Genomic DNA, 24,328 nt, shown 5'->3' on the forward strand with positions numbered 1-24,328 from the left:
TGAATTTTCTCAATGACCTAAACATGATTTTCATAATATCAGAGTTTTAAAACATGTAGTGATTTATCAGAACAAAAAAAGAGTCAGCTATAAAGTCTGTAAAAAGCAACTCTTAGAAACTTTTCATGAATTATGTGTTTCTTACTCAATGACAATCAAAGCTGCAGACTTTAGCCTCAGCAATTCCTCCAAGAAGATCAGGGAAATAAGTTACATGATGTGCTTCATTTTTTGGCTCCTGCAGAATTCTTGGGAATGAATACATCCAAAACCTGAATTATTGTTAGTACCCAGATACACCATACAGAAGAGGAAATGAATGACAACATTCCTTCCTACCCTTCCAAAGTATTTACAACCATTTATAAACTGGTTAATTTGCTTTCAAAATAAATAATTATTTGGCTTATAATAAAATTTTCTTTTCTTTAGTTATCCAAAGTTCCTTAAAATGATATGCCAAAATTTCCGTAGCTGATGATGAGTGTCCCATGGGAATGAATTTCCAATTACTTGTCAGCATCTATAATGGAGCACTTGTTGTTGGAACATGGGCAGGGCTACAGTTTATTGATCTCATTCTGAAAAGATCACTGATGTTACAGGAATAGGAGAAACCCAAGCACTTGATTAGCACTCTGAAATTTATCCTTGCTTGTGAAAGCATTTTGCATGTACAAAAGTGATCACATACTCTCTCACAGCTACTCAAAACAAAGCCTGAAAAGTCCCACAGGAACAACAGGTGTTGGACTTGGGAGGAATTATTTCTTTCAGTTAAGGAAAGGTACAGATGTAAAGTGATCCAGCTTTGGCTAAGATCTGAATGTTAAGGGATTTTGGTACTGATAATGACCAAGTATCTTTGATTATCTTACAGTGCACGTTGTAGCCTTAAACATGAGTATACATCAAAGATCTGGCAAAAGATCTCTAAGCTCCTACTTTCCCACTCTAAGCATGTCCCAGCTCACTGAAAGAAGAAATGTTCAGCATTCCTGCCAAAGCCAAAAATCCCCGGACTAATAAGACAACCTACCAACCATACAATACTGCCTACGGCTCTCTGTGTCAGCTTACCTTGACAGCCTGTCAGTACTTATATTTCATCCAAAAGCTATTCAGTCTAATCATAAAGCTTACAAGGAATAGGGAGTTCCTAGTTCAGCCCTTTGTCTGGGTCAGTGCTCTGCAGAATCAAGCACTTTCTCGTTACCAGCTGGCTAAATTTCAGCGATTTCCTCAGAAATTTCAACACAACTGCATTTGAGCTGAGCAAGCTATTTTTATAGACTTGACTTGCTCAATATAAAGGCACCACTGCAGAGTTCACCTGGAGATTTTGAGCGCTTTGGAATCCACACATTGTACAATGGTAAGTCATTTTTTTCAGATCTTTAAAAGCTATTTATATTAAATATGCAAAAGAAGGGTATTAAGAGAATCACCTAATTACAGATTTATTCAATGTGACTATACTTTATTAAAAAACCTAATAGAAGATGCAAAGAAAATGAGACATTTATGAAGCTGACTGTGAATTTTGCTCTTTGTTTTGTAATTGTTTGCAAGAAGCTGTACAAACATATCACCGGATCCTTTACCTGCTGCTATCCTTTTCTTGGAAATATTTCTTTTGTAAAAGTCTTTGCAATCTTGTAAATATTTAGGACTATGCTTTTAAGAGCTATAGATGTGAAATACATACAAAATATACTCCCCTTACAATGAAATCTATAATGCAGGGTGTATTCTGCCTGTATTTCTCTTTTGATGTATCGTGAGATATTCTGACTCAGCTCTTCAAGCTTCCAAATGTGTTTTAGAATCTGAATCAATTAGGCATTGCTAAATAGATAAACAAAGCCCTATGGTCCATTTTTTTCCTAATTTATACCCACATAATCCCAACACATATAGACATTAAATACTATCTTTGATGACAGTCTCAAGAATGACCTACATTTTACAAAGGAGGTAGTAGTTTCTGTAACATAAATAGATTTGTAAATAAATGGAGAAATTATCATGTACTTATTTCTCTGCTTAAACTTTTCTGAGGGCTTGTCTATGCTCAGTTGGAAAAAAATGTAACTGGACAGGGTGATCTGGTATCTCATTCCACATGAATTCATTCACTTTCAAAAGTTATCCAATCCAGTTCGGAAGATTTTGTTCTGCAAGATGTGTCATGACATCTCCTTTCTAAGGGAGCAAACTATTTGAAGCAAAAAACATTTCTTCAAGTGCTTTGTTAGTGGGAAGCCCGGAACAACACAACCTTGATGTTTAACTAAGATTCTTGGCATTAGTGTAACAGTAATAATCTCCCCCATTTTTAATGAAAGATGCTGATTCTGCAGTGCTTTGTTACTGCTTTGACATCCTCTACACTCAGCTTACTCACATGTGGGCCCTTTTCTGCTAAATAATTGTTTCTTAGCTGATGTATCCTTTGGTTGTTCCAGCATAAGGCCAATTTAGACATTGGTTACACCACGGACCTCCACTTCTCCTTCTGTCTTTATTTATTGCTGCTGATTGTTATTCAGGGGAAGATCTAAAACTTCGCTCTTTAGGGAGAGAAGCGTGTCCAAGTTCATCTGACTGGCTTGTTTAGTAATAGCAAGATAAGGACAAACATTAGAACAAACAAAGGATAAAACATTCACAGAAGTCAGCCTAGGAGAGCAAAGAGAAGGATTCTAGCTGTTGCAGTAAAGGCATGAGCGACAACAGTAAGACCTCTGGCAGAGCTGGCCTGTGCTGTTGCAAAGAGCTGAACGTGTTTGGAGGAAGACCACCCCCAAACTCAGCAAGCTCAGGGCAATTAACACACAGCAAGCAAGCAGTATCCCAAACATGTTGAGATCCTCTGTGGAAGGCCAGGATCCCCCGAACTCACAAAGCCCCAGGCAGTAGCACAGCAGATAGCCCTACAGATCCATGCCAAATGCATGTGGAGGCTTAGCAGAGAGAGGCTGCAATAGTATGTGCTCTCTCATAACTTCACAGTACAGGAGCTAGACAATTTTGCTTTGGCCAGATACCATGGAATGGCATATTTTAATAGTCTGTCTCTCCTGTCAACTTTCATCTTTCTGGGTATGGTGCTGAGTGTGGTGACTGACTCCATTCAACCCCAAAGCCTCAGGAACTGCAAACTGCAGAATCACTATGAAAATTGAGCATTTCACCCTTCCCAGACTATTACGGAGTCCCTTCTTCTTCCTTTTGCTGCACCATAAATATCCCTACACCCTGTGACATTGCAGTGTTTCAAGGATTAAAATAGCAAGCAACTTCCACAGCAAAGGGAGGAAATTCACCTTGGCTCACCATGTTCTTAAGTTTCTGAACCTTTCACTGTCTTTAGGAAGCCTATATCGTTGCAGAACAATGGAATGCTACACAGACAGTCATCTGCAGGAGAAATAGCTAAATCTGACTTGAAGGCAATAAATAAAGCACTAATACAGTGTCTGACAGGGCTTTCAAGTGTATACTAGTATTGAGACTCTGCGATTTTACAGTCATCAATGCAATGAAATATCTAGGAGTTCCCTTTTACAATATTTCCATGTGTTTTTCAAAACAAAGATAATTAAATTGGAATTAAATTCATGCAATTCGCTCTATCTCTCTCTTTTACAGAAGGGCTTTCTGGCTTTCCTTCTTGCAGTGGACATCATAGTGGCACTGGGCGATGCATACTGTTTTACGAAAATGAGGCAGCCAGGGGAATCTGATGAAGGTAAAAACAGGGAAAGTTATATATTGGATGAGCTCTATGAGAAACTGCCAGGAGGGGCCTGAAACTTTGGAGAGGGAGGAGGTGTCAGACAGATCTGAATAGGAGGTTCCAGCATCAAGCTTCGCTGGGTGTAGTTACAGCAATATTAGTTCTGTTCTCCAGCATATGAAGCTGCTAGTGGAGTTTACAGAAATTTGGAATACGTTGTGACAGCAGCTAGCAGTCCTGGCTATTTAGTTGCTTACTTTTACCCCAGCTCTGTCACACTGAAACTGTCTCTAAGAAATGAAGAGAAAACAGGTTCAGGCTCTCAGAATACCCTGGGTAGTAGCCAGGAGAGCAGAATGCTCTACTTTACCAGTATCAAGACAGAGAATTTCCAGGAGACTCTAAGTTATTTTAAAACTTTTTAGTTTTTATGTGGAGGCTTAAATAATTTTATTTTGCTACTGTGTTGTGCAGGCTGTGTCCTGGAAGGAAAGCTATATCCCTTTGGAGAAATCCCAAGGACAGAAAGTTGCTACAGATGCAGCTGCAGCCGAGATGCAATGCGTTGTTGCACCCTGTAAGTCTGAACTTCTTAGTGGGACCATTGTCCATTGGAAGACTGTGGGTTCACATATGTTGAGAATAAATGAGCTCCTAAAGGCCTTTCCTCATCTATGTCACAAAGCTGGGAGAAGTCACATATAGCTCCTGATCACCTAAATCCCTAGAGGTATTCTCCTTAGCTCACTTCCTATCTCCTGGGAGTGGACAGGCCCTTCCAGACACATCCTTCTGAAATTTGGCTTTGCCTTTAAGCCATCTGCAAACTCCTTTCACACTGCAGTGAAGGATTTTCTTGGTGGGGAAAGTGGGAGTGAGAAGGAATTGGTATCACCAGGTGCTTAACTGAGGCCACTCATAAAGGCCCATAATGATCAGAATCACTTTCTGGAGATGCTTTTCTCCACTAAATATGGAGACCATAGAGTGACAAGGGCTCTGCTCTGAGTCATCTCACTCTAACATTCACCTTCGGAGATACCTCACTCAGCAGTTGTTCAAGGTATAATCACTGAACCACTAAATTATTGAACTTTTGCTCTCATCCTAACATTTGCCTTTTTTTTTCCAATAACAGCTTTCATACTCCTGTTAATTACAACAAAGAAAAATGTAAAATGGTTTTCAACAAGGAAAGCTGCGATTACGATGTGGTACAGAAGGACGACCCTACAAAAACATGTTTTGTATATGCTCGTGTGGGTTAGCCCTACTTCTTCCTTTCCTACAGATGCTTTACTGTGACAGAGATGTTCAAAGACATGGGAGATCTTCTAAGAGAGAGTACTTCAGCAGTTCAGTTTTAATCTCCTAATTCTTCCAATTCAGTATATAAGATGTATAATCAGGTAGAACATGTCATTTCTGTTATTACTGACATTGGCATCACTGAGCTTTATTGAATAAAACAAATCCAGACAAAGCAACCCAGAAGCCCTTCATAACAGTCGTTCTTTTTATGTAACAACAATGGGGAACTTCAGCTTTTTTAAGAGGAATGCATTCATCACCTCACTACTCTGACACACTATATACCAGTGCCCTGGCACAAGCCACTCCCACATTTTGCAGGTTCCCTTCTAACCAAGCATTAGAGCAGCCTTATACTTTCACTGGTGACAAAATCCACCATCACCAGGAAAGGATGTACCTGTTCAAACATGCTGCATAATGGCTTCCACTCCAGGAACACAGCAGGAGGAGGTCACTGGACCAGATTCCGTCCATGAAGATATCTCCTCCTCTATATCACAATTTTCTGAGATGACTTTTCAACTCTTTGTGGATCATGACTGCCATAGCTGCATCCCACTTCTCAGATATTGGAAATCTCTGGAGTAGGAAGAGAATCCAGCACAATCTTAGCTGGCTCAAGAGATGCTCTTAGGATGCTGCCCCTTCATCGCTTCCTTGTCAGAGCTAGACACACAGAGGTGCTACCTACTGCCAGGATACAAAAAAGACCTTGTCTGCTAATTTAAGTATATCATCTTCCATTACCCCAGCCAAAAGCGTGAGCCTTCAAGTTACAAAGTAATTCTTTGGGAGACACATTCAGGCACGATTTATACAAGCTGTCAGTCCTCAACACATCTTTCTATTACATGGCAAATAAAGCACAAGTGATTACAGGTCATTTAGTAAAACCCAGACTTTTGGCCCATTGTCTTCCTAATGCATCCTTCTTGCCCCAGCATATTAAGAGTGTCTACTGACTACAAACATGTCTTCCTGGCCTGTAGCCATATTTCAGTTTCACTCTCAACACAAAGAGATAGAAGGGGTTGCAGAGAGAAGCGATCAGTTTTCTTTCTCAACTTGCCATCCTTCTCAAATGTAACTCCTAGATTAGCCCAAGGCCAGGTACCCACTTGTCACGGCCACCTCCCCTTCAACACTTCTATTCATTTTGGTGGGCAGGTTTTGCCTACATTTCAGAGGAGGTGGTGCCATTTTCCGCTTCTGATAAGACATGAATTTTGATTGGCGCTTCCCAGCTATTCCTCTAAGCTCTATCTTCTGAAAGGAAAAATGGTAAACTCAGCAGCCTTCTTTGCTTCAAATGCCTGGTCAGCCAGAAGCTGCTGGGGCAGTAAGACACCAGAGAGCCTCCAAAACAGTGAGGAGGAGAAAACATCCTTCTGATTGCTGCGTTAGGCTGGAGGGACAGGTTACAAACCATAACAGCTGGGTGCTGAAGTCCCATGTAACATACTGAGACCATCTCCTCCAGGTTTGTAGCATAGCCACTGGAACAGTGAAAGAATTTTCCCCTAGGGACCTCAAATACAGACATCTACTGAATCCTACATAGATTGGAATGGAAATTAGGAAGGTTAACTCCTTGCACTGTGAATAGACAAAGTAACAACAGTCAATGACCGACCAAGATTTCCACAGGGAAAAGGAAGAAAAACATTCTGTGCACTGAGTTAATCCACCCTGCACCTCAGTGGTGGTTACCTGAGGGTAACCTTCTGGTGTGTTGGGGGCAATGCTGGGTGCTGCTGGTGTTCTGCCTTGCCATCTCTTGCCCTCTGTGCTGAAATATTAACTTCTTTCCCCTTGTTCCTTCTCCTCTCCCCCCCAGTAGTAAACCTTGAGAATACTCAACGCTATGGAGATAGTAAGTCTTCTTCTGCCTCTGTTTCATTTGCAACAGCCATGCTATGCCCTCATACCAGCTTTCTCCCCATGGTTCTGCCTTAGAGCCTAGTGCCAGGGACACCCCAGACCCTCTACATGCATACCCTCTATCTGGGACCTTCCAAACCCCCATGTTTCTGAACTAAATTCTTGACTTCTGTCTATCACTGGGGATAGAAGTCCAGCCACTGAAGGTGTTCTAAAACAAATTTCCCACTCAGCAGCTGGTTATATCCTAAAACTGCTCACACACAGGAGGTCAGACTACAATATCCTATAATATGCTGCCTTAGTGTGGCCTCTTTGATCCAAGATTGAGTATAAAAGTCAATCAAAAACCATTTGCTGTTACCATCTATCTGATTTGCAAACAAATACACCCTCCAGGGTAAGTGGATTGTTTAATGACACTTCATGATGTCAGTAAATCTGTTGTCTGGTAAAAGCACAAGATTGCAAATGGCCCTGCTGAGTATTCTTAGGACAGGAATCCTCATTTGGTCCAGAAAATTTATTTGCCTGTATTTATCCAGCCACGGTACTTGCTTCTCAAGAAGACCTGCTTCAAGCTCTGTGAGCCATCAGTACAATCAAAAAATGTAATGCGATATGTTTTCTTTGGCTTTGTATTTGGTGATTTACCTATGAATATTATTTTAAACTTTTGTATAGCTTCATTTGAGATACTTCTTTTTGGGAAAAAGCCTCAAAGCATTTTGCAAGCATTACTATCACATTCTTAGCCTTTTAAAGTTCTCTGCACTGCAGGCTGAATGCCAGTCAATAACATTTCTGTAAAATTGCTTCCTTCAAAGCTGAAGGAAATCTCTAGGGCCAGAACTCAAGTCAATTCAGTTTTTTCCCAGTACAAACATTTACATATGCATTTTTAAAATTTGACTTTCATTTACTGATTTAATCATGTCATTACCCAAATGTTTTGTTTTCCCAGAACAACAGCTTTTGGAAGTGAAAGTTCTCATACTGCTTAAGGAAAGTTTCAAAAATACCTCCAAAATAGGTTACATACCTAATGAAGAGGAATAATTTTGAAACGTCATGAACGATTTTTCCCCCCTTTTCTGCCAAACCCTGTCAAAATTGTACAGATGCAGCCTCCCATTTCATAGGAAGAACAAAATAAAAAAATTTTCGTAGGCCAAAAACTACGAGCAATTCCATATAGAAAACATCAATCTATAAAAGTCTAGAAATGAAATACATTTTATAGAACTGGCAACTGATGACTGAATGCTCATTTAAAGAACAAGCAGCTGCAGCTTCTTAGCAGAAGTAATATTCTAAGCATGGAGATCCACAGGCTTCCTACTTACATGGCTCACAGAACTTTTTCTTGGGAAAAACTGAAGTTTTCATATTTTTTTAAGTCCTTGTTTAAAAAAATATATATATGATTGTTAACAAAAGTGACCTGGAAGCTTCTCATCATTTATTTTTTAATTGGAACCATTGAGAACTGTGCACATGAGCATCAGCTCCGAGCTTGTTACAGCCTGGAACTGTGCCGTGTGGTTAATGCAATTATCTCAGTATTTTTAAGTACCTCTAGTATTATGAATTAAGACTACATTTTCTTTTGAAACGTATGTTATTTCATAGGACCACATTCATATTCTTAGTATTTCTTCAAATGAATTCCACATTCTAAGTGTTTGGAGATGCTTAGTTCACTTTTAACTTGAGTAAAATCTGAAGCCTTATTTCCTCCTAGAGTTCCAAATGTTTCATTTGAAACTAGGTAAAAGAGGTAGGGGAGTCACCCCAGCATGGAGTTCAATGTGAACTGCCAAACCGAACAAGAAGGCCACACAATTAGGCAGTCAGACTGTGATGGGCTTATTGTAACCAGTGCTACACAGTTTTGAAAAGCTAAACAAGAGGGAACTGTACTTGATTCCCTTGCTATAAAGCTACTGTCCTAAGCCTTTGGAAACTGCATCTGTCCTCAACACATGGCCTTTGCAGAACGGGCCATTCCTGGCTACGAGGATAAAAGGAGAAAGTACAGGATTCCTTCTTTTACACTTGGAGAGCGCCTGAGCATACAGTGCTCTACTTAATGGAAAACTGAGCAAGGAGGAAAATGGTTAACTGGCACCCTTTTCTAAGGACCTGCAGACGTCAGCCTCTCTCCACAGAGATTCAGTCTTCCATATAACCTTTACCACCATCAATCCTTTCCCACAAACACCTTCTTTCATCTTTGGCTGATGAACGAAAAAAGCTAGGAGATTGCTCAAATTCAGTCTCTTTTAAAACTGAGTTGCTCAAATCAAGCCTGCAAATTTTGGTGTGAGTAACAACACAACCACACAATCTCTAAAGGGCTTCTCAGCTTGAGTGTTAAATATTACTTCCAGTCCTGAAATTTCTTCTAAGTACCTCCCATATTTGCCTTCCAGTTCTGATGCACAGAAGCCCCACCTATTTCTTCAGTGCCTATCGCGACCAAACTTTCCTGTTTATAATTGACTTATTTTAATAACACCCACCCATATGAGGTCATTTGGCAAAAACCTTATTGGAGTCATTCATGTATACTCAGTTTGTTCAAGGACTGGTACCAGTAAGTCCCTCTTTATATAGGAGCCCTACAGGCTGCCTCCTTACTGTAAGCTTTGTAATTCTGCAAGAATGGTGAGTCCTTGCATTTTATACTGTAAAATATATGGTATGCTGCTAGAGATCTTATAGGAGGTTCTATCAGACATCTCTTGCCATACAAATTCTACTGTCTCTTACTCAAGGTTCTTGCCTACCTGTCCTTTTCTCAAAACATAGAGCTTCTTCTAACCTAATTTACTCTATGATCCTTTCCTGTAGCAAGACATCGTCACCCCTTCCACGATATGTTTGGTGTATAGGGGAAGCAAGGAATGAGGAGGACAGGTTATGAACGTAGAAATCATGCTAATATGCTGTATTTGACTTGCCTAGATGCTCCTGTTCATGTTTAATTGTCAATGATACTGGAGCAATAATCATATGATTTGTGTGATAACAATATCTACTGTCTTGTAAATTTTCTGCCTTCCAATGAAATCCCCTTTTTTCAGTGCTCAATTTAGTTTATTTTGCTTTATCTTGTCCCTACAGAAATATCTATTAAACTAACTGGTGATGTTTAATCTCTTCTCTGCAGTATTAAATTCTAGCTTATCGCTCCCCCCATCTTTAAGAAGATAGAGATGAAATAGAGATATACTAAACAATAAATCTTCTGGACATCCAGTGTCCAGAGACAAATATACAGGGAAAAATACAGGGGAAGGGGAGGGAAGAGCAGAACCCACTCATTTTACAGGTTAATTTCACAGTCTTGTCTCAGGTAATGCCCAATTTTAACAGCTTAGAAAGACAGACTTTTCTTTTGTCCCTCGTCACCTCCAGAATGATGCTCTGCCCCTTCCATCATCTCCCTGGTCCCTGCTACAGACTTCATCTATTGTCTTCTGCAAAGAATCAGAGGCCCAAAAGTTGGTAGAGCTACTGCCCTTCTCGATTTCTAGTCCTGAAGGGATGGCAGCCTCCTGAGCCAAAAATAAAACTGGCCAACAGTAAAANAAAAAAAAAAAAAAAAAAAAAAAAAAAAAAGTAATACACATGCAGATGTAGCTCACAAAATGACAACTTTCCAGACAGAATTTGTTTACCAGTAGAATATCTTTGGGCAAAACAAACATGACCACATTTGCTGGTAAACAGATTTCTGCAGATACAGCTAGTGCCATGCATGACAAGTATTTCAAAGAGAACATAATAATGTATTTAGACCAGGCAACTTGCATTGCTGAGGACTATGTACTACATACCAGTGAGAACTGTCTTGAGTGAAGTGGTATGCACTGAACTGAGAATTTCCAGAACTAAAAAGCACAAGTTGTTAAAATAGCTGGGGATGTATCTATTGGTATTTCTAGCTGTATGTCTAAGCTGAAAAAGACAATTGGATTTTGATTCAAAGCCACAAGGCAACTCTTCTATTCCTAAAGGTGGCAGCATCAAGACTTTTCAATAGTTAATTTTGTATTCACATTAACTCTGCTTTATTCTTCAGAAAACCTTCTTGGCCTGCCTTCTCGTTCTTGTCATTAGTGTGACATTATCTAATGCATCTTGCTTCGTGGAAGAATTGAAGCCTGCAAAGCCTGGTGATGAGATCCTAGGTAAGAAGCCAACTGTCTTCAACATGACAGACGTCACTATAAACAATGATTGACTTGACTTTTCCAATTTATCACAAGTTAGAAGAAACTGGGAACAGTGGGGAGAAACCATGGGAAACAGGTGAAAAAATGGGATCTAGAGAGCACTGAATTTATAACATGTTATAAAAGAGAAGAGCTTGTTTGAGAAGCATCACAGAGGTTGAATTGCAAGTGGATTTTGGAAGAAGTATAAGTTTAGTTTATCCATCTGCATGAAGTCATAATTCTGTTTTTACAACAGCAGCTACCCAGTGCATTACATTTGCAGTTCAAACCTAGCATATTTAGAAAGCCAGAAGGAGCTGGAGAAAGGAGAGAGAAAGAGAGAAAGAGAGTGAGAAGGAGGAGTGTGCATGTCTGTACAGCAGGGCATTATGAATGGTCAGTGTAAAGCAAGGAGCAGACAGGCAAATGTTCAGCACACCAATCAATGTACTCATTAGCTGTTTCCCTATGCCAAGGAAATTGCTGCTCCCCTTGAGGCTGGGGCACCCTTCCAGAACACAGCTAGTCTATCAGACTGCAGATGAGGGGAGTTAGAGAAGAATAAATGCTCAAAAGCAGTATGCAAAGACCAAACCTAGAAGGCCAAAACCCTCCACTCTGTTTTGCCCTGTCCTCATAAAATCTTGTTTTCCACATCACTCAGGGAATCTATTACACGACCATTGGGCAGGTACTTTACATCCACTAAATGCCTTCTTCCTGCATTTGAGGACTAGGGAGAGTTTTCTGGGCAGAATTAGTCTTGCTCTAAATAACAAGTCAACAACATTTGGTGTTAATGAGAGGGAGGAAGGTCAAAGCCTTTTCTTACTCCTTACCAAGTCTCTGCCTAATTTCCTTTCTGCTGGGTGCTTCAATTACTGTATCTAAAGATGAGTTGCTCCAGGAAAGCCCGTGCTGCTGAAAGCCAGAGGAAATGGAGCGGCCCAGGATACCCTTCTCCATGAATGAGTACAATACTAGTCCTGCACTGTTGGGGACCCTCTGTGTTTACCAAATAGGGATGTTAAAGGTCTACAAAGACTCCAGCCTGTTTTACAGGCAATAGCATTGTTAGTGCAATTGTTCTGCAACTGAGGGCTGCTTGCACACTATATTTTTAGGCTGCACTGACTTTGAAGGAAAGCTGCATGATTTTGGCTCCCAATGGAGGACCAAGAACTGCATGGACTGTGTTTGTTTCAGGGAAGGATTGAGTTGCTGTACCAGGTGAGTTCAGACTGGCAGCAGGGTTTTCCTCTGCTACCTTGATACAGCACAAAGCACTTCTCTTTTCTCAGAGGTCCCTGAGAAATGACCACAACCCTCCTCTCACTCCATACCATAAAGCTATGTATTAACCCAACACCATCATCACTGAGCATGTAAGAAGTTCCTGACAAATATAGCTTATGTTAAAAAAATAATTCTTGATTAAAAAAACCAAAAAGTTAAATCTTCTTGGGGCAAAAGTTTCAGATGAAGTCCTGACTCAAGTGAGAACACTTAGTTGCTTCAGAGTTTTCTAACACTCCTGATCCAGATCTTCCTAATGCTCACAATACATAGACTTGACTGCAATTTTTATTATAGTCACACCTAGCCAGTCATGCAATTCCCGTTCCATATTGTAGCTGAAGTGACATGGCAGTGACATTATTAATCAATAATATGATTGGAGTAGCAAATAAATGCAATGAATATTCCTCAGGTGTAACCAGACCGGTAAACTACAATTCTCCCCTCATCCTACTTCAGCAACAGACTAAGTAATGTTTGCTGAAGCTCCCTTTTCTGCTCCTGAGCAATCACCTCATCTTGCCCCAATACAGCCTCTTCCTGTTAAAAGTGTAGATACTGTCTCAAATGGAAGTTGTTTATTTCCTGCTCTCATCATCTGTCTTTTTTCGCCAATGACAGCTATGCAAGGCCAGTTAATTTTGATGAAGAGAAATGTGAGAGTATTTTCGACAAGTTGACCTGCAGTTACAAAGTAGTGGAGAAAGCTGATCAAGCAAAAGAATGTCAAGTCCTTGAATGGGTGGGCTAACAGAAAAATGGTGGTGGATTTGGAGGATATTTCCTTTTCTTCATTTCAAGGGTTCTTCCTCTTTCAAATTCAAATACATTGAAATATGCAGCATTTGAGTGAAATCTACTCCCCAGACCCAATGCTTGATAAAACCGAGAGCTGTACCTACTCACAAAAGATTCTGTTTCTCTGCGTTCTGCTTCTCAATGAAGAAAGAGCTGGCTTGTTCCTTGCTTGAGATCAAAAACCAAATTTTTTTTTTTTTTTTTTTTTTTTAGTATCACGAGTAATTGCTAATTTTAATTATTCTTCAGTCACACTTTGGTGCCAGAGATTATGTTCTGTTATTTGCACACAACTGTATCTTAAAGTTAAAAATAAAATTAGATGAAAAGATGAAATGCATGTGATTTAATGAGTCCCTTCCTTTCTTTTCAGAGAAAGGAAACCTACAAGAATTAATGAAAAGTAGCTTAAAAAAATCTTTTGAAAATTCACTTTTCTATGAGAATGTCATATATACTGATCTTTTAACTTCGCTATTTCCCTGGACAGACATCTGCTTGTCCAACCTATGGACTGCAGGACCCATTCAGCGTTACCCTCTCATTGCATCCACAGCACAGCAAACCCAGTCTTCAGCTTGAGGCTTGGGCAGAAGAAAGGATCCTTTATTCAAAATAACCCATAAGAAATTCAAGCCATCAGACTAGCTGATCAGCAGGATTGTGACTGCACGAACAGAGATATGGGCTTAAACTGAGAAGAGACCCAGCAAATCCAAAGCAATAACTGAATGGGATGCACAGGCCAGTATAAGCTCTCCCTCAGGGTATTGCTTCGTAATCTTTATGGGTGTATTTGTTCAGCTGCTTCTTCACGTAAGTGACTATGAGCATCCTATGTCCCGTGCTCTATTTCACCGTAACAGAAAAGGACATATTAGAGCTTCCACACTTCCTTGCTCCAAATTATGGAACAAGCATACACAATATCAGCAGGAACATGGCCTAGGGAAGAATAACCCTAGGCACCAGTACAGGCTAGGGGCTGACCTTCTGGAGAGCAGCTCTGCAAGAAGGACCTGGGAATGCTGGTGGATAACAGGTTGACCATGAGCCAGCAATGTGCCCTTGTGGCCAAGAAGGCCAATGGTCTCCTGGGGTGCATTGGGAAGAGTGTTGCCAGCAGGTCGAGGGAAGTGATCCTGCCCCTCTCCTCAGCCCTGGGGAGGCCTCATCTCGAGTACTGTGTCCAGTTCTGGGCTCCCCAGTACAAGAGAGACATGGAGCTACTGGAGAGAGTCCAGCGTAGGGCTACGAAGATGACCAGAGGGCTCGAGCACCTGCCCTATGAGGAAAGGCTGCAAGAGCTGGGCCTCTTCAGCCTGGGGAAGAGAAGACTGAGGGGGGATCTTATCAGTGTGTCTAAGTACCTGAAGGGAGAGTGTCAAGGGGATGGGGACAAACTCTTTTCTGTTGTCCCATGTGACAGGACAAGAGGCAATGGGCAGAAATTGAAGCACAGGAAGCTCCGCCTGAATGTGAGGGGAAATTTTTTCCCTGTGAGAGTGATGGAGCACTGGCACAGGTTGCCCAGAGAGGTTGTGGAGTCTCCTTCTCTGGAGATCTTCAAGGCCTGCCTGGATGCAACCCTGTCTGACATGCTCTAGGTGACCCTGCTGAGTGGGGAGGTTGGACTAGACGATCTCCAGAGGTCCCTTCCAACCTTACTGATTCTATGCTTCTGTGATTCTATGGGCATGGTCTTGCCGTCTGTGGGGTCAAGGCAAACCCTGCAGTTGTGTAGCACAGGACCCTTGAGCAGCACAGGATCCTAGGAACTGCACCCCAGTGATTTACTCCCTTTCCAATTACCTTTCTCCTTCCCAGAAGGGAACCCTGTTCATGCTCTTTTTCCTACACTGACCACATGCTGTCTCGAAAGAGGACCTCCAGTGATGTACTTTAGAGAAATCTTACCAGACAAAGCTGCTTATGCCTCTGCACAAATAGAGTAGAGGCGCCACACAGCCCATAAAGCACTTATATCAAGATTCAGCAGTAGCAATTATGTCTACTTGGAGAAAGCTAAGGAGTTTCTGCATGATGTGTGCTGCTTCTCTCTTTCTTCCTCCTTTCTAGGACTACCACAGAAAAACTGCAGCACTGATAGAGATCTTGTGCTGCAGATCAGAGAGCCTGCAGCTGTCAGCAGGCTGCCAGGAGCATGTGCAAGAAGGGGTTGCAACTGAATCAATGCTCTTGTGAAATCCAGGAAGATGCTGTATGGGGAGCTCCAGAGCTCCACAGCCAAAATACTTCAGTTTGAGAGTACCTGATCTCTCATTACTTTTAGTGAGTGTGATTTTGATCATTAAGTACTCACCAAACCTAGCTTGACAATTAGTCTGTTACAACACTAGGTTATTTTGTAGTTTACCCTCAAACTTACCTGAAGTTGGATTGTTGAATTAGATTTTCCTGAGAACATCTACTCATATTTGGACACTACAGGGACTTGCCAGTGGCATATTTATGTGAGTACAATGCTTTTTGAAACAAGCTTTGTAAACAGCTATTTAGGCAAATGATTAGTTTCTGTCCTGATCAAATGTCCCTTAGTGATTATTTCACAAGATCAGCCAAAAGTAAGATTCTGCTTGCAATGATACTCAGGAAGACTACAAGCTAGAGAATATAGTATATAACACTAGAGAAAGAATAAGGTGTTCTGAGGACATTTTTGAAGACTGTGGTATAGATTTTCTTGCTAATGCAGAGACTTCCTGCACTACAGTAGACCTGCTTCTGAACTACGGAGTTATTCCTTTTCTCTAGTACCATGGCCTAAACAAAGCTTTGATCAGTCTAAAGTTGTGTCAGGCATTTGACTCAAGTTAAAGATTGAGTTTATGGTCTCTGTATACAAGAGATGATTGAATTCTGTTCAATCTGCCAAATAAAGAGGATGTTTTTCTCCTTCCTGCTATCTTCTTCCCCTCCCCTCGGTTAATTCTTTTTCTGCATCACTAAATCTGCTACTTTCTTCTCCTCCAGTAGTTTATAGGATATCCATCCTTTCTGTTCTGCTGCCAGTTATGGTTTTATCTCTTGAACAGAGCGAAATCTACTGAAATCTGTTTACCCCCGAGGTTCTCATTGTGTGGTTAAGTTTGCCAGTCTGCATACTGCTGAGACAGAGTAGAAGCAGATGAGGCATCTTGTTACTTAACACCTGAAAATTGTCCAAAGCAATTACAACTCCTAAGCATTACAACTCCCAAGGTATTTCAGGTGAACTCTACCTAAACATCAAGAGCATGAGAGCTAGTTTAAAAACCACTCTACTTATTCTATCCTGTGACTTAGGGTGGCCATCACTGCACAGACAGGATTCCTATTTTCAGACATGAGCCTTGCTGTTTACAGTAGGTAGTAAGATCAGACTCATGGCCTGTCCCAGTGTCCAGAGAAGAGCAAGAGAGTTTGCCTCCCAAAAGAGGGTGGTGTATTTGAGGCCATTCTGATTTGCTATAGGAGAATGCACCCTTACCTCTATCTGACCACACACACCACAGAGGTCATTTCTGGGCTCAGGTAATAGAATTTTGTATACAGCATAAAGAAGAGATATTTTTCTGTGTTGCTGCTCTTAGCAGCACATGCAATTTGAGTGCTGCCCACAAAAAGGCGCCAGTTGTCTTAAAAGGTTAATTCCTGTAGTATAAATCTGCCTTTGCCTCAGGCTCCGGTTCCCAAACTGCTTTAATCCAGTGCGTACTACTAGTTTCCTGCTTGTTTCTTACCACCACTCTCCTTATTCCAGCACCAAAACTTTGTTTTTCAACAGTCCGGTCCAACTCATCGTGCTAGCTGACAGGCTGCTGCCCCTTCGGCACCTGCCAAGGATGCTGAAATTGAGTTGGAACTGTTTTGGGACTGCACCCACACACTTGCATATACAAACCCAGCTCAGCTACCTCAAAGCACAGGCTTGTGTTTCTCAGGAGAATTTTGGCTGAGTATGACTGCGAGGAAGGATACTACCTTCCCTCTTCTGTTTCTGCTTCCCACTCCCTTACTGGCCTGGAAAGCTCAGGACTTTCCACTCACAGAAATCTATCTACATTCAGAGACATTGCTTGAGAAACACTGAGCCCGTTTACCGCTTCTTGCTTGCTGACACAAAGGGAAAGCGTATTTGAAGGCATCCTACGATGAGACTAGCACAGACTCCAGTACTCCAGGCTTGAGGCCAGAGGACTCAGAAATACTTTCTGAGGAACTAGTACACCACAGAGCTTGGGTATTGTAAGGTTGCTGTCTGCAATTTCCTCCGAAAGAGCTGATACAGGCGGAGTACCAGCATAGATGTCTTTCTGTATGAAAAAGATTCCTAGATTAAGTTCAAAGGTGCATCTGCAGAGGACATGAAGTCTCAAGTAAGCTCTGACCAAAGATTTGATTTCCTCCTTAAGCCTAAGTAGGACTTAAGTGGCCAAATCCAGGAAAACCACTTTGCTGATGATCCTACATGATCCAGACCTATTTAATCATATTTTAAAGCCACTCGAGTACCCTTCTTCACAATCTGTCAGGTCTTGCATGATGCATGGTTCTTATGGATGTATGGTGAGAAAAATCAGTTTCATGTGTAATCCAAAAAAAAGCCTCCAAAGAGCTGTGTGTTTTCCTCTTCTTTCTTTCCTTTTCAAAACTTAGAGCAGACATTACCTATTGCATCTAGTTTCAAACGTCAGAAGTAGAGCAGGGACCTGGCTCCTCACTTTAGCAAGGAGACTAGCTGTGGGAGGACGTTAAAACCCTCAAAAGTAAGAAAGTATAGACAGATTGTACAAAACTCTGCTTTGCTCTTTCCACCTTTGCCAAATGATGTTTTATCTCGGCATTTCACTACTTCGAGACATACAGTTACATTTCCTCCTCCCCAAAACAAGCAAAAAGAACAAGAAAAGAAAAGAACAAGAAAAGAACAAGAAAAGAACAAGAAAAGAAAAGAAAAGAAAAGAACAAGAAAAGAAAAGAAAAGAAAAGAACAAGAAAAGAAAAAAGAAAAGAAAAGAAAAGAAAAGAAAAGAAAAGAAAAGAAAAGAAAAGAAAAGAAAAGAAAAGAAAAGAAAAGAAAAGAAAAGAAAAGAAAGTTTTAGTGTAACAACACTAGCTCCATATGGCTGAGAGAATAAACATTTACATGAGAGCCAGTTTCCTCAATTATCCTGGTATGGAAACGGTTCAAAAAAGACTTTGCAAACTCTGAGGAGGCCAACAAGCTCTGGGCAGAGCTGAAGAGGTTGTGTGCTCTCCTTCATCGGTTTCCACCTCTCGGTTTGGAGGTCCGCAGCACTCCCACTAGCCCTGCTACAGAAGGGAGGAAGTTTCGGATGGCTAACTCTGGTCCCTCCACACCTAGCAATCCTTTTCAAGGCAAGCCTTTTGATCACAGGTAAAACCTTCTTCTAGCCCTAATAATGAAGTATAATGCCAGGTATCAAGTCTTCTAAACTCACTCCTTGCCAGGCCCAACAGTAGAATACATATACCATAATTTATTAGAAGTTTTTGTATTAAGGATTGTTTATCACGTAAGACTCAACAGTTTCACACCCTATTCATGTTTTTTTTTTCAGTTACAACTTTTGCTGCAATCTGGAAAATCAAACCCAACTAAACCATAAACAAAGAGCATGCATATCTCATTTATCTTACGCATATTACAGAAGCCAAAGTTTTGCAGCTCATATTCTGCTTCATGCTATTTTCTAAATATACATGAATTCAGTTTATGACAATTTAGTTTGTTCAATTTTCTCTTAGTTAGTTCTGTCTAATGCTATGCAGGAAAATTTGCCTTGGCAGCTTTTGAAAGCCTAAAAGTTTCTATTCAAATCTATTCTGTGCATGTTTCCCTAAGCCAAGCTGTGGTTTATTTTAGAGTAAACTGATCGGCTTTATCGCAGCTATTTGCAGGAAGTTCTGGAACCCAGAATCATATGACCAATTCAAAATGCACACCAGGATTTGGTTATTGTAACGCTCTTGCCCACCCTTCAAATTCTGTTTTGCCAGTTTGTTTCCTTCAGCACAGAAATCTCAGCCACTGACCTTCGCTTTTTACACTTCTCCAGAGCCTTAATGTTTTTTCATAGAAAATAATTCATGCAGGTCTCCCTTACAGAGTACTGATAGACTGCAGTCCTTTGCCACCACAACATGATAACCTCTTTCAAAACACACAAGTATTTTCCCTCTGCAGTTCCAGGGGCTTCTCCTGTTGCCATCCTGGCCTCCTGAAGATGAGGCCAATCAACAGAACGTTTTTTTAAAAAAAGGGCTTAGAGACTGTGAAAAAAACTATTGCCCAAGCTGTAGAAAGCAGAAGACACCACAGTCTGTTGTATGAAGTGCAGCATGGCTGACTGCACTGAAATACCAGCTCAGGACCTGGGAGCAGCTTCGCTGTCGTGCAGTGCTATGAGCCCAGCTGTGCTCTCATCAGAGCACAGCAGTTCACTGAGGCGCTTTTCAGTTCCTCGCTTGGGCCTTGCTGGATTTCTCCAAACACACTACCCCTTAGTCTCCCCATCTCCTGCTTGGGGACAAAAATTGAGGCTGCAAAAACATATTTTACCGAGGTTCTCTCCTCTTCTTGCCCTGCTGCTGAACAGAAGGATGCATCAAAGGATGTGATCAGGAAAAGTGAGCAGGGATCTGGCTTGGTGCATTATTTACTCAGTTAAAACACTTTAGACTGCTGACGTTACAGATTGGATTATTTAACAGTCTCTTTTTTTCTAAGTTGTTTGCTACTATTTGTAATATTTGTGCTTAGGACTGAAAGGAAAACTATTGAACAAGTTAATTGAAAAATATTTAAAGTATTGTTCTCATTTGAACAACAAATGATTTACTGACACAAATGCATTACATATAGATAAGAAATCAACTAACATTATTGAGTCTTGGCAGAGCCATTTTGTGAGTATAACACCTAGAAGTTCAATATCTGATTAGGCTGCATGTCCGGTCCTGGGCTTGTGTTTTTAGAATATTACTTCTGTTGATAAGTCAATATTTCTCCTTAACATGTCTCTCCACCTTTTTCCAGGTACGGGTTCTAAATAGGAGACCGTTCCATCCCTCTTCAGTAGGAAGAACAAGGGTTCAAAAGTTAAAACAACCAAATTACATCAGACATGAAAAGGGGCATGTCAGTGCTGTACTATGATGTTCTCTGCCATTTTTTCCTCACTCAGCTGCAACTGTAGCCGAGAATTTCAGAGAAAACTTGATTTTTCCAGCAAGCCTTGGTGAAAGTATCAGGGAATTGATAGGGTAAATTGCTCTACAATTTCAGCTGTATTAGTACAGTTTGTTCATGTGCATAGATGACTGTCAGCTCCAGAACTTTTTTTTTTAATAAATGGGGGGGGGGGAGTCCTGCTAAAGTCACTAGGTGGCGTCCTGGTTCTGCCACAGTGCCCTTGTGCTGGAAGGACTACCAGCTGGACAACCAAGAGCTATAGAGAACATGAAAACCTAGATCCTGATTCTGCTGGCAGGCTTGAGCTTAATTTAGCTTAATTAAGCCTCCAAGCAACTATGGATAGCACTGGGTAGTTTTAGAGTGTTTTTCTGAAGTTAGACATATTCTGGCTTGCCTGAATTACCATTGATGAAGAGAATGAAAGCTTTGCAAAAATACTGTTCAAAAGCTTCATTCAGGGAATAAACACATTAGCACCTTTACTTGCAGTGCTTTTGTTCTATATTAAGAAAAACAAGATTTGCCTCTTGAAGCAGAGTACTATGTGTTCAGTCAGACGAAACGGCTTGCAGTCATCCCTAGGGATGAAGTGGAAGAACATAACATTAAATCTGAATTAGAGGGGCTGGATCAAAGCTGGGATCAATTCTTTATTGGAATGGAAGCAACTTCATAAGCTTTCTCAACAGTAATAGCATTGACAGTACATACTTCATGCTTTAAAGTCTGCAATGACAATATTGTCCTTTCTTACAGACCTTTCCTCAAAAACTTCAGTTTTATTATTTGCATTTCTGGTTATACTTCCTTTACTACTTCATCTTTCTTGTTTTTCAGAGATGGATAAGGTAGATGCCAGAAAGGAAATTTTGAATGCTTTGAAAATCCCTATCAACTGAAGAAGAGTTTTCTTCAGCAGCTCATGCCAGTAACTGTACTTAATGCCAGCTTTAGAAGTTCCTCGTTGTGTATTGTATTAGTGCAGCGTCCCTTAACTTTGAGGCAACAAGCTCTGTTTGCCCTCTCCTCAGGTCTTAGAGCTATAGTCTTTCTGAACATTTTGCAACAAACAGGACCAGAAGTTCCTTCTGCACTCCTCTCCCCCAAGATTTCCATCCAAAGTCCTCAGAGACACTATTTACAAAAGCCAAGGCAGAGAAACAACTGCTTGTCTATGAAGTCAGTCTCTGCAACATTTCTTCCTCAAGAAAGACCAGTAACTCAGAGCTGGTAAGGCCATGGGCATTGACTGGAAGAAACACAAGTGGCAGAACAAGTTCAATAGGCACCCATGTCACTGACTGCTACCATGCTCTCACCCCAGCACAACCTTGAGTGAAGAATCCCAGGAAATAGTTCTATGGGTACTACAGCACACTGACATTGTGCAACTGAATTATAATGCTTTATTAGTCAGGTAGGCACATTTATTAGTCCATTACGGCTGTGGCTGGAAGTAGGATACATAGACCAACATCCTGTCTTCAAGAGGCAGAAGAGATGTTGGTCTTGGTATAAGTCTTACTCTCTAGAGCTGCTACCAGATTCCCGTAACTTCATAACATCTGGTAGCTCTGGAGTGCTTGAAAAGGGGTCAATGTGCAATGGCTCAAAGAAGCCATTGCTAGGCTTGAATAAAGCCAAGCCTACTGTGACAGGCACATGAAGATGGCAGCTATAGCTGCTTAAGCCACAGTCTAGCAAAGTTTTTATCACTGTCATCTAGCAGCTTTTCATCTTTGTAAAGCTGCTGCTCTTCTTGTGGCCTTTTCAGTATTCCTTCTATCACCTTCTTCAACTCATGCACAGTTGTCTTGTGATGGTGAATCATCAGGTAGACATCCATCCTGCCCTAGGGCTTCCTGCAGTCCTTGGTCTCTGGGAGAGAGACTTCAGGCCTCTTAGTAAAAAAAGGTGTATTTTCAGGAATAGCTGAAGCCAAGGCAGAACTGTCAGTAGGTGAATGGGTCTGATGGGTACAAGAGAGGAAATCTACTGGTAGCTGCTCTACTGGACAGACTCGTGCTCTACACAAGTAGAGGTATTAACTGACATGAAATTCATGACCTTCTGTTCCTAACTAGACATCCCCTAGCAGACAGCTTTTAACACTGCTAGAGTTTTTGCGTTACTTTAGTTTCTTGCCTGGAAGAGTTTCATTCCCTATTTATTTTGGGCCACCCGCACCTCAGGTCCAGAGAGACGCTGAGATGAGGATTCAGCTCTGGCCAGAGCATATGCAGTCATTCGGTTGTGTCAGTTTTTAGTCAGACAGAAGACAAGAACTATCAAATGCTGAATATCCAGGAAAAGACAAGAAAATTGACAGATACCAAAGTGTCTGGAGGTGTCAAACTAACAGACAGCATTAATCTGTTTCAGCTTCCTGCTCTGGTGTCAGGAAATCAGATATCAGAATGGCTCATTGCCAAGCACTACTGCAGAAAAGGAAACCTGGGAAGAAGGGCTGCACTTCATGGGTTCAAGTAGCTCATCTTCAATGAGAGGAACAAGGTCCAGGCAAACTCCAGAGAAGCATCAGCACGTGCAGCCTTTCCCAACCCCCTTTTGAGAAATGGGGCAAGACACCCCTCAGGGTAAAGGTGAGAGGCAGCAGTGGCCAGCTACCTCCAGGCCTCCACTGTTGAAGGAAGGCAGAATTCTTGCTCACTAGGTCAGAGAGAAGAGAAAAATTATTTAAGTCTGTTTTTCTCTTCCTTCTTCCCTTTGATATCACAGGCACATGCAAGCTTTCCATGACAAGCCTAGACCATGGTTAATCCCTTATAAGGTTATTCAAGATGGATTATACCAAAGATAGTAACAGATCCAATAAAAACAAGTCTGTTCCTCCTGTATTGGTTGTCCTATCCAACAGGAGAACAGATACTGTTATTCCAGCAATACGGAGCCCAGTTCATCCATCACTAAGCAGTCTCCCAGAGGCACTTCCTTCAAAGCATTGCCATCAGCTGTCTCTCCATACCATGCCAACTTGCAGGCAAGTGTTTGTCCTGGCTGCAATTCCCTAGGCACAGTCCCTTGCACTTTGCAGTGCTCTCTCCAGGAAAGGGGGAGGAAGGAGCAGAGATGCCAGGAATGCAGTATAGTCAAGAAAGCAAGAGGAAGTTACTCTGGAGCCAGACTCAGGATTTGTGCAAGTTCCAAATCCGGCTGAAAGTAAATGGGACCTTGGGATCTAAATACCTTTGTTGATTTGTTGCTAATCTTCCCACTCCCCAGTCCTACCATGAAAAAGGAAGAAAAAACACAGCTAAGTCCCACCACGAAAAGTGGAGGGGATATTACATCACATTATGTTGTAGGTCACCTTGCTGAGCAGTTTAAAGAGTAAGTCAGGACTTCTGTATGAACAGCACTTAGAGAAAGCAATTATTACTGTAAGGGGAGAGTGTTCAGAGAAAAAGCCAGGCTGGACAAAAGGGAGCCTGCTCATAAGTATATAATCCCGAGTGGTTCATTTTTGTTAAAAATGAAAAACAAAACAAATCAACTGCTCTTTGTCCACAGACTTAGAGTGACATGAACTGATGGGGGGAGAAAGGGAGAGTTAATAGAGAATTGTCTCTGTTTAATTTCACTTAAGGAGAGGATTTGGACAGAGTACCTTTGTATAACCTAAAAGCATTGGGAAGTCAATGTTGAATCCCTCCCATGGTGGGAAGACACCTGCCTCAAGTGATAACCACACCAATACTATCACCACTCTAATAAGTGGCAAATGGTGTTTTCACTGACAAGGTGGCAGTTGTACGGGAAAAGTAGAATCAGATTTCATGAAGTCGGTTTGACTTTGCCGAAGTTGCACACACACACGCGGCTAAG

At 41.3% G+C, this 24,328-nt stretch overlaps 3 protein-coding genes across 3 annotated transcripts; 2 read left to right on the forward strand and 1 right to left on the reverse strand.

Moving 5' to 3' along the window:
- Positions 1-1,322: 1,322 nt before the first annotated feature.
- On the forward strand, positions 1,323-5,247 carry LOC146584418 (beta-microseminoprotein). Its single transcript, XM_085324758.1, has 4 exons — positions 1,323-1,375; positions 3,655-3,754; positions 4,217-4,319; positions 4,881-5,247. Exons 1-4 carry the CDS (start codon positions 1,373-1,375, stop codon positions 5,008-5,010), a joined length of 336 nt encoding a protein of 111 aa, XP_085180884.1. The 5' UTR covers positions 1,323-1,372; the 3' UTR covers positions 5,011-5,247.
- Positions 5,248-9,522: 4,275 nt separating this feature from the next.
- On the forward strand, positions 9,523-13,438 carry LOC146584419 (beta-microseminoprotein J1-like). Its single transcript, XM_085324781.1, has 4 exons — positions 9,523-9,607; positions 11,028-11,136; positions 12,288-12,393; positions 13,084-13,438. The coding sequence occupies exons 1-4, from the start codon at positions 9,605-9,607 to the stop codon at positions 13,211-13,213; spliced, it is 348 nt and encodes a 115-aa protein (XP_085180907.1). The 5' UTR covers positions 9,523-9,604; the 3' UTR covers positions 13,214-13,438.
- An 8,565-nt stretch (positions 13,439-22,003) lies between these two features.
- On the reverse strand, positions 22,004-22,328 carry ELOB (elongin B). Its single transcript, XM_085324803.1, is given in 2 exon segments — positions 22,004-22,192; positions 22,194-22,328. Coding segments are annotated over 2 exon segments (324 nt in total).
- Positions 22,329-24,328: the final 2,000 nt, after the last annotated feature.

The sequence above is a fragment of the Rhea americana genome, unplaced genomic scaffold, assembly GCF_003343005.1.
Source record: "Rhea americana isolate MKP2758 unplaced genomic scaffold, rheAme1 scaffold_93, whole genome shotgun sequence".
NCBI classification, from domain to species: domain Eukaryota; kingdom Metazoa; phylum Chordata; class Aves; order Rheiformes; family Rheidae; genus Rhea; species Rhea americana.